The sequence below is a fragment of the Lepidochelys kempii genome, chromosome 9 (assembly GCF_965140285.1).
Source record: "Lepidochelys kempii isolate rLepKem1 chromosome 9, rLepKem1.hap1, whole genome shotgun sequence".
NCBI lineage: Eukaryota > Metazoa > Chordata > Testudines > Cheloniidae > Lepidochelys > Lepidochelys kempii.
Window position 1 is genome coordinate 41,724,787 of NC_136388.1, and position 12,355 is coordinate 41,737,141.

Genomic DNA, 12,355 nt, shown 5'->3' on the forward strand with positions numbered 1-12,355 from the left:
TGTTCACTTTTAGAACACTAAAGCCACTTTTATCCATTGAATGTGCTTCATACTAAAATGTGCTTAATAAGTCCATCCTACTCTTGCAGTTAAGAAAAGTCAGCAAAGTGTAACAGTTGACATCACAAAGTATACACCTGACAGGCTGTAAAATGTGTGTGTTTATATATCTCGTATATAATCATCGTTTGTTTTCACATTTTCAACCTTAACATTGCATTACTAAGGAAGAAAGTCTGAATTAATTTTGCGTGCCTATTTCTGTCAGCCTTTTTAATATTTATAGAAGCAGACTTGCAGGTACAAGCATGTATCAGTGTACTTATCTCTATTTGTAACCACTGAAATAAACATTTTCCATGTTACATTTTTAATCTGTCCTTTAAATCATATTGCCGTCATATCAATCACTGAAATGAAGTTGTTTTAATATGCATCCAGATATGCATGCAGTGTGTGTCTTAATTGGTAATTAAAGTAGATATTGTGTATACCCAACATGTTTCCAATCTGTTACAATTTTTGAATAAGTTTAAGTGGGTCAGAGGCATTTGACCTGATGGAAAATTGTCCATGATGCATTTCTATTTTTTAAATAAATTTATTAAATGGGCAGTCAACTTGAAAATCACTTTTTTTGTCTGAAAATTTTGTATCTACTATAGAAACAAGTAAAAGCTAAGATTTCTATGAAAGAAAATTTAGTGGAAAAATTAGTACTCTTCTTTGCTATCAAATACTTAGTTACTTGTTACTTTGTCTTGTTCATCGTCTACGCTCTCTGTTCAATGCATTGGCATAATGACACTTATATACATCTCTGGGGGAAGCTCACTTGCAAGCTTTTTTCTAGATCTGAAAGATGTTGCCTGCTAGTGACAGAAGTTAGAAAGCTGATACTGAAGAAGTAGCAAATAGGCATGTGTATGGAAGGAGAAGGGAGTAGGCCCAAGCCAGCATATATCATGTTGCTTCCTTCAAAAACATTTAGGATAAAATTTTCAGAAGTACCTAGTCCCAGTGACTCAGTGAGATTTAGGACTTGTCTATATAGAGCAACAATATACAATAGAGGGGTGTGATTTCTGAACTGCACCAATGTGTTGCACACTGACCAGCCCATGCAGACTCTTAGTTTTTGCCAGCAGAGTCTATGCAAGCCAGTGCACTTTAGAAATCCCTCTAGAATATAACAGTAGGGATCTATTATTGACTACCTGACCAGGACAGTGATAGTGACAATGAAATGCTATCAAAATAAAGAACTCAATAATAGTGGGGGATTTCAGTTATCTCCATATTGACTGGGTACATTTCACCTCAGGACGAAATGCAGAGACAAAATTTCTCGATACTTTAAATGACTGCTTCTTGGAGCAGCTGGTACAGGAATCCACAGGGGGAGAGGCAACTCTCGATTTAGTCCTGAGTGGAGCACAGGATCTGGTCCAAGAGGTAACTATAACAGGACCAGTTGGAAATAGTGAACATAATATAACAACATTTAAGATTCCTGTGGTGAGAAGAACACCTCAATGGTCCAACGCTGTGGCATTTAATTTCAGAAAGGGGAATTATGCAAAAAAGAGGAGGTTAGTTAAATAGAAATTAAAAGGTACAGTGACAAGAGTGAAATCCCTGTAAGCTGAATGGACACTTTTCAAAGACACTATAATAGAGGCCAAACTTAAATGTATATCCCAAATTAAAAAACACATTAAAAGAACTAAAGAGCCACTGTGGCTTAACAACCATGTAAAAGAAACAGTGAGAGATAAAAAGGCATCTTTTAAAAAGTGGAAGTCAAATCCTAGTGAGGTAAATAGAAAGGAGCATAAACACTGCCAAATTAAGTGTAAAAATATAATAAGAAAAGCCAAAAAGGAGTTTGAAGAACAGCTAGCCAAAAACTCAAAAGGTAATAACAAAATGTTTAAGTACATCAGAAGCAGGAAGCCTGCTAAACAACCAGTGGGGCCCCGGACGATCGACATACAGAAGGAGTACTTAAAGACAATAAAGTCATTGCGGAGAAACTAAATGAATTATTTGCATCAGTCTTCACGGCTGAGGATGTTAGGGAGATTCCCAAACCTGAGCCGTCTTTTGTAGGTGACAAATCTGAGGAATTGTGACAGATTGAAGTGTCGCTAGAGGAGGTTTTGGAATTAATTGTTAAATTTAACAGTAACAAGTCACCGGGACCAGATGGCATTCACCCAAGAGTTCTGAAAGAACTCAAATGTGAAATTGTGGAACTATTAACTATGGTTTGTAACCTGTCCTTTAAATCAGCTTCTGTACCCAGTGACTAGAAGATAGCTAATGTAACACCAATACCTAAAAAGGGCTCTAGAAGTGATCCCGGCAATTACAGACTGGTAAGTCTAATGTCAGTACAGGGCAAATTAGTTGAAACAATAGTAAAGAATAAAATTGTCAGACACATAGAAGGACATAAATTGTTGGGCAAAAGTCAACGTGGTTTCTGTAAAGGGAAATCATGTCTTACTAATCTATTAAGAGTTCTTCGAAGGGGTCAACAAACCTGTGGACAAAGGGGATCCAGTGGATGGCTTTTTTCTAGAAAGCCTTTGACAGGGTCCCTCACCAAAGGCTTTTATGTAAATTAAGTTTTCATGGAATAAGAGGGAAGATCCTTTCATGGATTGAGAACTGGTTAAAAGGCAGGGAATAAAGGGCAGGAATAAATGGTAAATTTTCAGAATGGAGAGGAGTAACTAGTGGTGTTCCCCAAGGGTCAGTCCTAGGACAAATCCTATTCAACTTATTCATAAATGATCTGGAGAAAGGGGTAAACAGTGAGGTGGCAAAGTTTGCAGATGATACTAAACTGCTCAAGATAGTTAAGACCAAAGCAGACTGTGAAGAACTTCAAAAAGATCTCACAAAACTAAGTGATTGGGCAACAAAATGGCAAATGAAATGTAATGTGGATAAATGTAAAGTAATGCACATTCTGGGGAAAAAAATAACCCCAACTACACACACAATATGATGGGGGGCTAATTTAGCTACAACTAATCAGGAAAGATTAGTTGTAGCACGAGCCCACCTGAGATGGGAGGCTTGCTGCCCTGCCTTTTGCATCTAAACCTCTTTTGAAAACTTTACATATTTTTATGCTCCCAAGTTAACACAGTTTAAAAATGGATTAAAAAAAGTAAAGATTTTAGGACATCATATTTGAAAGCTTTAAGGTGGTGGTGGTGGTTGTTTTTTGGGGCAGGGAGGACTTTGTGGTGTTTTTTGGGGCCATTATTTCCTAAATAGTTAAAAAGAAATCCAAGTTGGCAGTGCTTTTTTCAGTTATTTGAGTGCAACATAGCATCTGTTTTTCTTATAGCATGATGTTGCATCATTGATATCAATGTACGTTTTCCCCATTGACTTCAATGGGAGGAGAACAAAGCCCTTAATGCATGGAAAACACTTTTTCATGCTCCTATAATGTGAAAATGTCTAAGGGAACTTTAAACTTGCCTTAAATTAAAATAAGTGACCTTTTGGGCTAAGACCATCTTTGAGAAACTTTGATCATAGATGAATTCTTCGTAGTTATAAATGCCTTAAAATAGGATCATGTAATGTAAATTTCTGAACCAAAACTGTGTCAGAATAATTATGCTAGCTGGCATTGTTTCCTTTCTTCAGACTTCTAATGCGGTTCTTAAAGAACTTTTATGGATGAAGAATCTTTGAAGATGGAATATTAGTCTTTATTTAATACTTTTATAGAGAAGCTGATCTTAATGTCTTTATTTTCTTCTCATCTGTAGGATGACATGCAAATTAGAGTTTTCAATTACAATACCTTGGAAAGAGTTCACATGTTTGAAGCACACTCCGATTATATTCGTTGCATTGCTGTACATCCTACTCAGCCTTTCATTCTAACTAGCAGTGGTAAGAGATATTTTCGGTATAATTTGATTTTTCTCACATAACTCTGTTTATAAGATAAGTCTGAACAATGAGAAACTACATGGCCTGTACTGTTGTTGCTGAAATAAGAATTCTTGAGCAAGTAGCCTACTTCTCATTTGTCATCTCAAATTACTTCTTTCCAAGCTAGTTTCATGTTTTTAATGGAATCTCAACTTTACTTCGGAGCTGAAATGTAATAGGTTAAGCTCTTGTCAAAGAAGACCTGAAGTCTAGTTGCTTAATGTCTGCCAAACAAGAAGTTCATTTACATGCTAATGATCTGCTGTTTGGCATACTGACATGCCATACTTGGGTTTGACGTATATCAAGATTAATTTCATTTTGCTGGTTAAAACTAGAAGCATTGTAGTGTTTTCATAGTAAGATTTGTAACATGAGTGATATTGGAGTTTATATATAATGTCCTTTCATGAAATAGAATTGTTGGCTTCATGTTTTGCCCACAACATTCAATCTAGGTTCCCTAGTAAGCAAATTTAACTGTTATCTTAATCCTTTAGTATTGATGTGCAGTCCTTAGAAGTGTCTGAGATGAATTAGTGCTCTGACTGAGCCTGAGACTCCTCTTCTGTAAAGGGGAAAAAAAGTAGGCACTGGCCTGTCAGCTTTTCTTTAGGAAGTTAAAGGGAAGAGCTAGTTTTCCAGATGCCTAGAAGCAAAAAGAAGAAATGTTGCGTGCATTACAGAACCAGGGCTTAAGAGAACAAACCGAGGTGCAGTATCTCCTGAAAACAATCAACGGTATGGCTGAACTGACTGTGTTGCAAGAACAGTGAGAAGAATAGCTGGATCACACTCTAGATGGAATGGAGGCTTCATACAGAGTCAAGGATCTGCCTACGAGCAGTTTTTGCTTAATTCAGTGTGTGCCAAATTAGGCAGTTCATCCCTTTTATACCTCTTTGTTTTCAAGGAAGTCCATAACAATAAAGCAAGAAACTAAATCACATAGAAAACAGTGAGAGAAACAAAACTGGAAATCTAAGGGCTTGTCTGCATGAACAATTAGTCTGTGGCAAGCTGGGGTGTGAATCTACTCCATACTAGCCTGCCATGCACTAACTGTCCATATGGGGACTAGATCAAACCACAGTAAGGAACTGTTAGTCTGCTTAAAGTTGACGTGGACAGTTAGTTTGTGGCAGACTAGTGGGGGTAGATTCACATCCCAGCTTTCTGCAGACTAACTGGTCATGTAAACAAGCCCTAAATCCTTATACTAACAACAGAAGAAATTCTCTTCAGGATTCCAGTGTTTGTTTTGATGCTTGTGTCTTTGAAACTTGACCCTTTCCACAACTACTTACTTTTCAGCGTTTCAGACAAGGTTCCTCCAAGATGTTTGTATGTCTCTGGAGCTGTACAGGAGCTATGGGATATGTTACTCACAAATTCCCTTTAAATTTCACTTTTTCAAAACATAAAGCAAACTGTTTAAAAACAATGGTTGGCAGTCCTGGGGAAAGTCTTGGATATGACAGCTGATAATGTACACCCTCCTAATTGAAGGGATAGTGTGTTGAGGTTTTAACACACATTCCTTTCTCCAAAATATTAAGTGTGTTAACAAAAATCCCAACATTTGAAGCAGTAATTTAAAATCACTTTCCTCTCAATTGCTCAGCTTTCACTCTGCTTTTTGTGATGTCTCACTAAATTGCCAAAGTGTTTTCACACCTTTTTTTAAAGAAATCTTTCAGACTTTCATAAAACAGAAAGTAGAGGTCCAATTTCCCAACACCAATGTCCTCTTTAAGAGAACACCGAATGGCCCTGAAATGAGAACCACATGTTTAGCTGTGCTAAGCAGTCTAGACTATTACTAGGTTCTTACTTCTGGCAAGGTAGATACCCAGGTTTCGGTTTAATGCAGATGACTATTTCTTTTTTGGGGGCATGAGGGGAGGGAACAAAAACAAACCGTTGCATTCCCTGTAGTCATCCCCCGCCTCTCAGGGTAAACAGTCTTATGAGTAAAGTCCATAAATTATTTTGATAGTAGCAATGCTTCCCTTTAGGATGGACAAGCCTTGAAAATTGGGTTACTGAGGATTTTATTTTAAAAAAGAGAGTTTTAAATATCCATAATACCTAATTTGAATTTTTTTTCCAGATGACATGCTTATTAAACTCTGGGACTGGGATAAAAAATGGTCTTGTTCTCAGGTGTTTGAAGGACACACTCATTATGTTATGCAGATTGTCATAAACCCAAAGGATAATAACCAGTTTGCCAGTGCCTCTTTGGATAGGACGATTAAGGTACAGTAAATATACCTTTTAAAAACTTCATTAAATAATTACCAGACATGAGAAATACAACAATATAGCAATACAGACAATGGAAAAATTTAAATTCATAAAAAAGTATATGTGCAGTAATAGACTGTATACTACATACAAGGACATATATAAATTGGAATGACCTCAGTCAAGTTATAGTTGAACAATTATCGGAACCTGGATAAAGACTTTATATATCTGTGAAACGTCAAGATTAGTTATTGTATATGATCTTTGAAATGTGAATCACTGGCAGCAATTTATGGACTCTTGTGATTCCATTTGGATTACCAATAAGTGTTGGGGGGTGTAACTTTACTTTTATAATCGTCCACTTTCAGAGTCCGTTTTAGGGAAATGCAAGATAGCAGAGTACCTACATTGAGAGTCTTACTTCCCTTTCCTGCGATAGACCCTGAAGATTCTCATGCACAGTGGAGCCATTACTGGGTTCATGAGGCCATCTGGGCACTGAGATTTCCCCATGTTCCCTTGGAACTTTTGTTATGTGTTAGGACTAGAAAAGGCCACCTATACTTCAAGACTCCTTCAGCTGTTATGATTAATGGGTATGTGTGAGTGGGATTTGGTATGGTAGTGAGGAGGCAAAGTTTTCACCTAGGGCCTCAATGTACCTAAACCCTGCCCTGATCCATTTAACAAACAGTCATTTAGTATTTTAGATTTGTGATTCTAAAATCCACACTAACAACTAAAGGATATATGTATATTTCTGACTCGAACCGCAGATTTCTGAAACAATAGTAAGCTTAGTACATATAAGATGATGTATGGCATGTGTAAATGTGATATATACATGTGCAGGTTTTTCAGTCTACATACATGCACGGCGGTTTAACATGAAAGAGAGACCATTGAAGGATAAAGCTATTTTATTGCTTTGAAATATTGGCCCAAAGTATAATTTGATTTTTTTTCCCCACTACATTTAAGAAATCAGGATGCAGTGGTATAGATTTATTAGCTGTATCTTTCCAGTCTCTAGAATTTTAAAAATGCACTACTCAGAGCTCATTCTATTTGGTGGTGCTGGCCCATGAGGGTAAGATCAATACTTAGGTATGGCTGATCTTTTTCTTTGCAAGGTGTGGCAACTTGGTTCTTCTTCACCCAACTTCACTTTGGAAGGCCATGAAAAAGGAGTGAACTGTATCGATTATTATAGTGGAGGAGACAAGCCTTACCTCATTTCAGGAGCAGATGATCGCCTTGTCAAGATTTGGGATTATCAGGTACAGTGTGTTCACCTCTTCGTGAACGCTTTAGTTGATTAATTTGGTTGGGCACCATCAGCAGCAAAGGCATGGAAATCAAGGCAAAGGGATGAAGGAGAAAAATATTCTGGAGTTTTCATGACTTTGAATAGAAAATAGAGAGATTTTTGTGATGTATTTTCCAGAAAAACTGAACTAGAACTAGTATGTTAAAAATTATGAGTAACATTCGAATTTACCGGCTGTGAAATATAGAAATCACCTTAAATCTAAATGTTAAAAGTTAACTTTGTCTTGAATAGCAGTGGCTTATTTTCTTGTAGTGTAGTGCGTCCTATTTTTTTATTTTGTGACCAATCGCCTTGCAATGGATTGGGCACCCACCTGCTCTCTGTATCCCTTTACTGTATGTCCAGAGAATAATTGTCTCCTTCTGTGTCCACTTGTACTCTCCAATCGTTTTGTCTGTTTTCTTCTTCCTCCTTGTTGCTTTCTGTTCTTGCTTATGTTCCTTGTCCTATGCATCTGTGATTTCCTTCTCCTTCTCCCCCCACTAGCTAGGTATGTGTTGCTTGGGTATTGATGGGGAAGTTATCCATTCCTAAGTCTGTGGCCTGAGCTGGATGCTGCAGGAGCAGAGAAGAAAAGGTTGGGCCTGTGGGACAAAGATAGCACCAGGCTTGGTTTTCCCTTGTGATTCTGTGCAGTTCTATGTTTGGCTTTCAGGATTTGAAGCAAAAAGTACAGGCACTAATGAGTCTTGTATTAATACATTGAGCCACCTTGCTCTCAACAAAGTGTTTTGTAGATAGGAACCCAGTTAGCTTAGGAAACAAAGAAGCAGCTACACTAATGGGAACAAATTCATTTCTGGCGGTTGGGGCTTTTGTCTTAAGACAAAGACTCTAGGGTATGCTATTCTTTGAACAAATTGAAGTAGAAGTAAAGGTTACAGAAAGACTAGACATGCTTACATAATTCTTACATTAAATTTCTTTGAAGATAGTGATCTGAGAAAATTAGTGTTAATGTTTGTTTTTCTTGTATCTTAACTCTTATTGCAGAATAAAACCTGTGTGCAAACACTGGAGGGACATGCTCAGAATGTATCCTGTGTCAGCTTCCACCCTGAGCTGCCAATCATAATCACAGGCTCAGAAGATGGTAACTTTGAGTTTTCTGACACTGCATGTATATTAACAGTAGGGTGGGTTACATATCCTTTTGTAGGTTTGGAAGCCGCCTTGTTTCTTTTTTATTTATATGGCTATAGAACTAGTTACTATCAGTTTTAATTCCCTTTGCAAGGTCCAGTTTTTTGCTTGGCTTTTAGTAGTTCACTTCATCCCTACACTTTCTGACCCCCAAAAGCTGGCTTTCCTTGATCCATCCTATGTAGGTAGGCTTTCTGCTTTCTCTTAATCACTTGTTTGAGATGCTTGTTCATCCAGTTTGGTCTGCAGTCCTTCCCTATGAATTTTTCCCCTTGCTTGAGATGCAGGCTTCAGATATTTTCTGCAGCTTTGACTTAAAATAATTCCAATCTTCCTCCGCAGTCATAGATTCATAGATATTTAGGTCAGAAGGGACCATTATGATCATCTAGTCTGACCTCCTGCACAACGCAGGCCACAGAATTTCACCCACCACTCCTGCAAAATACCTCACACCTATATCTGTGCTATTGAAGTCCTCAAATCGTAGTTTAAAGACTTCAAGGAGCAGAGAATCCTCCAGCAAGTGACCCAGGCCCCATCCTACAGAGGAAGGCGAAAAACCTCCAGGGCCTCTTCCGGTCTGCCCTGGAGGAAAATTCCTTCCCGACCCCAAATAATGGCAATCGGCTAAACCCTGAGCATATGGGCAAGATTCATCAACCAGATCCTACAGAAAATTTTTTCCTGGGTAACTCGGATCCCACCCCATGTAATATCCCATCACAGGCCATTGGGCCTATTTACCATGAATATTTAATTTGGAAACCCCAAATAAAGGTGAATCTAACTCACCTACGGGTGGAAGGACATAGCTGAGAGGAAGGCTGGAGTACTGCTGCTGAGAAGCCTAGGGCATCTGCAAGCAGTGAGGCCCCAGTCAGTTCAACTCCATCTCGCTATCTCTGCACAGCCATTGAGAGCTGCCTGGCAGCTCGGAGGTCCTAATTTCTCCTCCCTGTGATCCCTCAAGCTCCCACCAAGAGATTCTTCTGTGCTGATTTCCCTCCTTTGGCCTATGTGACACTCGTGGTAGATACCAAATATCCCTCCAAACATCAGTGAGACTGCTGGGATTGAAGAATTACAGTTCTATTTCACTAAAGTTTAAATTACAGGTGTTACTTTCATATGTGGTCTTTGGATTCTTGTTGTTGAATGCCATAATGTTTAATAGTTCTGCTGCTGAGAGAGGAGACTGAAATTGCATATATCTTTTTCTCCAGGAACTGTCCGCATTTGGCATTCGAGCACGTATCGCTTGGAAAGTACTCTCAACTATGGCATGGAGAGGGTGTGGTGCGTGGCCAGTCTGAGAGGATCCAATAATGTAGCTTTGGGTTATGATGAGGGCAGCATCATTGTTAAGGTATCTTAATATTAAATTGGAAAGCATAGATGAAAATGGTGATCCATTGCCACGAACTTCTGTTACTAAACTATTCTTTAATACTGAGACTCTGAAGTGATTTAAAAAAATGGGCACTTCAGTTTATTGGCATATTCCAAAAGAGCCATACATAAGTATTTAAAGTGAATGAAATGAAATTTGAACTTAATGGGCTGAGGATGCTTGTCTTTATATGCTGCTTTTATTAGCTTGGCCGTGAAGAACCTGCTATGTCTATGGATTCGAATGGAAAAATTATTTGGGCTAAACACTCGGAAGTGCAACAGGCTAATTTGAAAGCTATGGGAGATGCTGAAATTAAAGATGGAGAAAGATTGCCACTGGCTGTAAAGGATATGGGGAGCTGTGAAATCTATCCCCAGACCATTCAGCACAACCCTAATGGACGGTAATAATTTTTAATTTCAGAACAGAATTCTTGACACTTTAAAATTTAGAAATATGCTACACCAGAAAAATATACCTTCTAGATGGCTGATCTACTTCTAGTGATGCCCAATAGTCTGTGCACACAATTTTCATGCAAATGCTTTTTTTCTCAATCTTTAGGTTTGTAGTAGTATGTGGGGATGGTGAGTACATCATTTACACAGCTATGGCTTTGAGGAACAAGAGTTTTGGTTCTGCACAGGAGTTTGTATGGGCACATGATTCTTCAGAGTAAGTGTGGTTTTTATTTTGCGATGTATTAAACAAATGTATTTCTGCTAATTTCCAGACTACCTAAACTCTAAACTGGTCTGAAAGTTAAAAGCTGGATTGGGTAACAAGCATTCTGTAGTTCGGATTACATGAAACTTATATATTGAATGCACTTTTAATTTTGAAGAAATATCAAATATAGTAGCCTACATGTCTAGTATTTTATAGAGTTCTTTATGGCTGTACGGTATAACATTTTGCTATCTTGTTGTCTGGATAATTGTTTTGTAATGGTGTATTTTTCTCTGTGTATTTAGGTATGCAATCAGGGAGAGCAACAGCGTTGTAAAGATATTTAAGAACTTCAAAGAGAAGAAGTCCTTTAAACCTGATTTTGGTGCAGAGGGTGGGTTTTATTTGTGTTTCCTAAATCTGCTAGATTACAGATCTTAACTTTCTTGCTGGAAAAAATTGTTTGCTAGTGAAATAATAATTTCTTCGACATTTGCTGTTCTTTGCAGGTATCTATGGAGGTTTCTTACTGGGTGTCAGATCTGTTAATGGCTTGGCATTTTATGACTGGGATAACACAGAATTGATACGCAGAATTGAAATTCAGCCCAAACATGTGAGTTTTGTCAGGTGGCACTCTTTGAGTATATGTATATAACTTGTCATATCAAGGGTATTTAGAATATACTACAGGCTTTTTTGGATTTGTCAATCTCATGAAGCTGTTAAAGATAAAAATTATATTTTTAATTTTCTATACTTTTTTTGTAGTAGACTCTTACATAGACACTGTCTTCTAAACCCCTACACTGGATGTGCAAATGAACAAATATTTTGATAAAATGTGTGTATCCTCCTTTCTTATCACAACACCTTAAAACCTAAATGCTATTTCTTGTTTTTATTTAGATTTTCTGGTCTGACTCTGGTGAGCTGGTCTGTATTGCCACAGAGGAATCATTCTTCATTCTGAAGTATCTGTCTGAAAAAGTTGCAGCGGCGCAGGAAACACATGAGGGAGTCACTGAAGATGGTATTGAAGATGCTTTTGAGGTAATTGTTGTTAAAAGTGGGAATGCAGTTAGGTCAGTGACTTCAGTAGGCTTTGGATCAAGCCTTGAGTACCGTAACACACTCCCCTTTTACAGACTAAAAGTTAGCTATGATGCAGAATAATGATTACTATAAACTTGCCCTAACATCAGTTAGAAATTGTATTTTGAGGTGTTGGGAGCTAATGGAGGAAAAAATGCTTCCGGTTGAAACTTGGGATAAAAGATCTTGTCCTTATAACAAACGTAAAGATCTCTAAAAAGAGAACATAAAACTGGGTAAAATAATAGTGTAAATTCTCCTCCAATTTTCAAATGTTGAAATTTACTTAAAGTTCAAGACTTGGTTAGTGGGCATATGCTGAATAATGTTCTTAACAAGCACTTCAGAAGAAAATGCTGGGCCCTTGTCTAACAAGTAAATCAGACAGCCGTATTAATAGAGTCTTTTCTCGAGCTATAGATGTACACAGTCCAGGTCAAAAATGGAATCATTAACCTGGATTTTAATAATCCTCCATGAAAGCTTTTTACTGA

General features: G+C 37.7%; 1 protein-coding gene across 1 annotated transcript in view; it reads left to right on the plus strand.

Moving 5' to 3' along the window:
- Nucleotides 1-12,355, plus strand: part of COPB2 (coat protein complex I subunit beta 2) — a 32,557-nt gene that overhangs the window by 4,263 nt on the left and 15,939 nt on the right. The window contains exons 4-13 of the mRNA XM_073359989.2: nucleotides 3,801-3,927; nucleotides 6,083-6,231; nucleotides 7,359-7,505; nucleotides 8,552-8,651; nucleotides 9,928-10,070; nucleotides 10,301-10,500; nucleotides 10,662-10,772; nucleotides 11,072-11,160; nucleotides 11,276-11,382; nucleotides 11,676-11,819. Of these exons, the coding sequence (XP_073216090.1) occupies nucleotides 3,801-3,927; nucleotides 6,083-6,231; nucleotides 7,359-7,505; nucleotides 8,552-8,651; nucleotides 9,928-10,070; nucleotides 10,301-10,500; nucleotides 10,662-10,772; nucleotides 11,072-11,160; nucleotides 11,276-11,382; nucleotides 11,676-11,819 (1,317 nt within the window). The remainder of the gene's footprint in view (nucleotides 1-3,800; nucleotides 3,928-6,082; nucleotides 6,232-7,358; nucleotides 7,506-8,551; nucleotides 8,652-9,927; nucleotides 10,071-10,300; nucleotides 10,501-10,661; nucleotides 10,773-11,071; nucleotides 11,161-11,275; nucleotides 11,383-11,675; nucleotides 11,820-12,355) is intronic.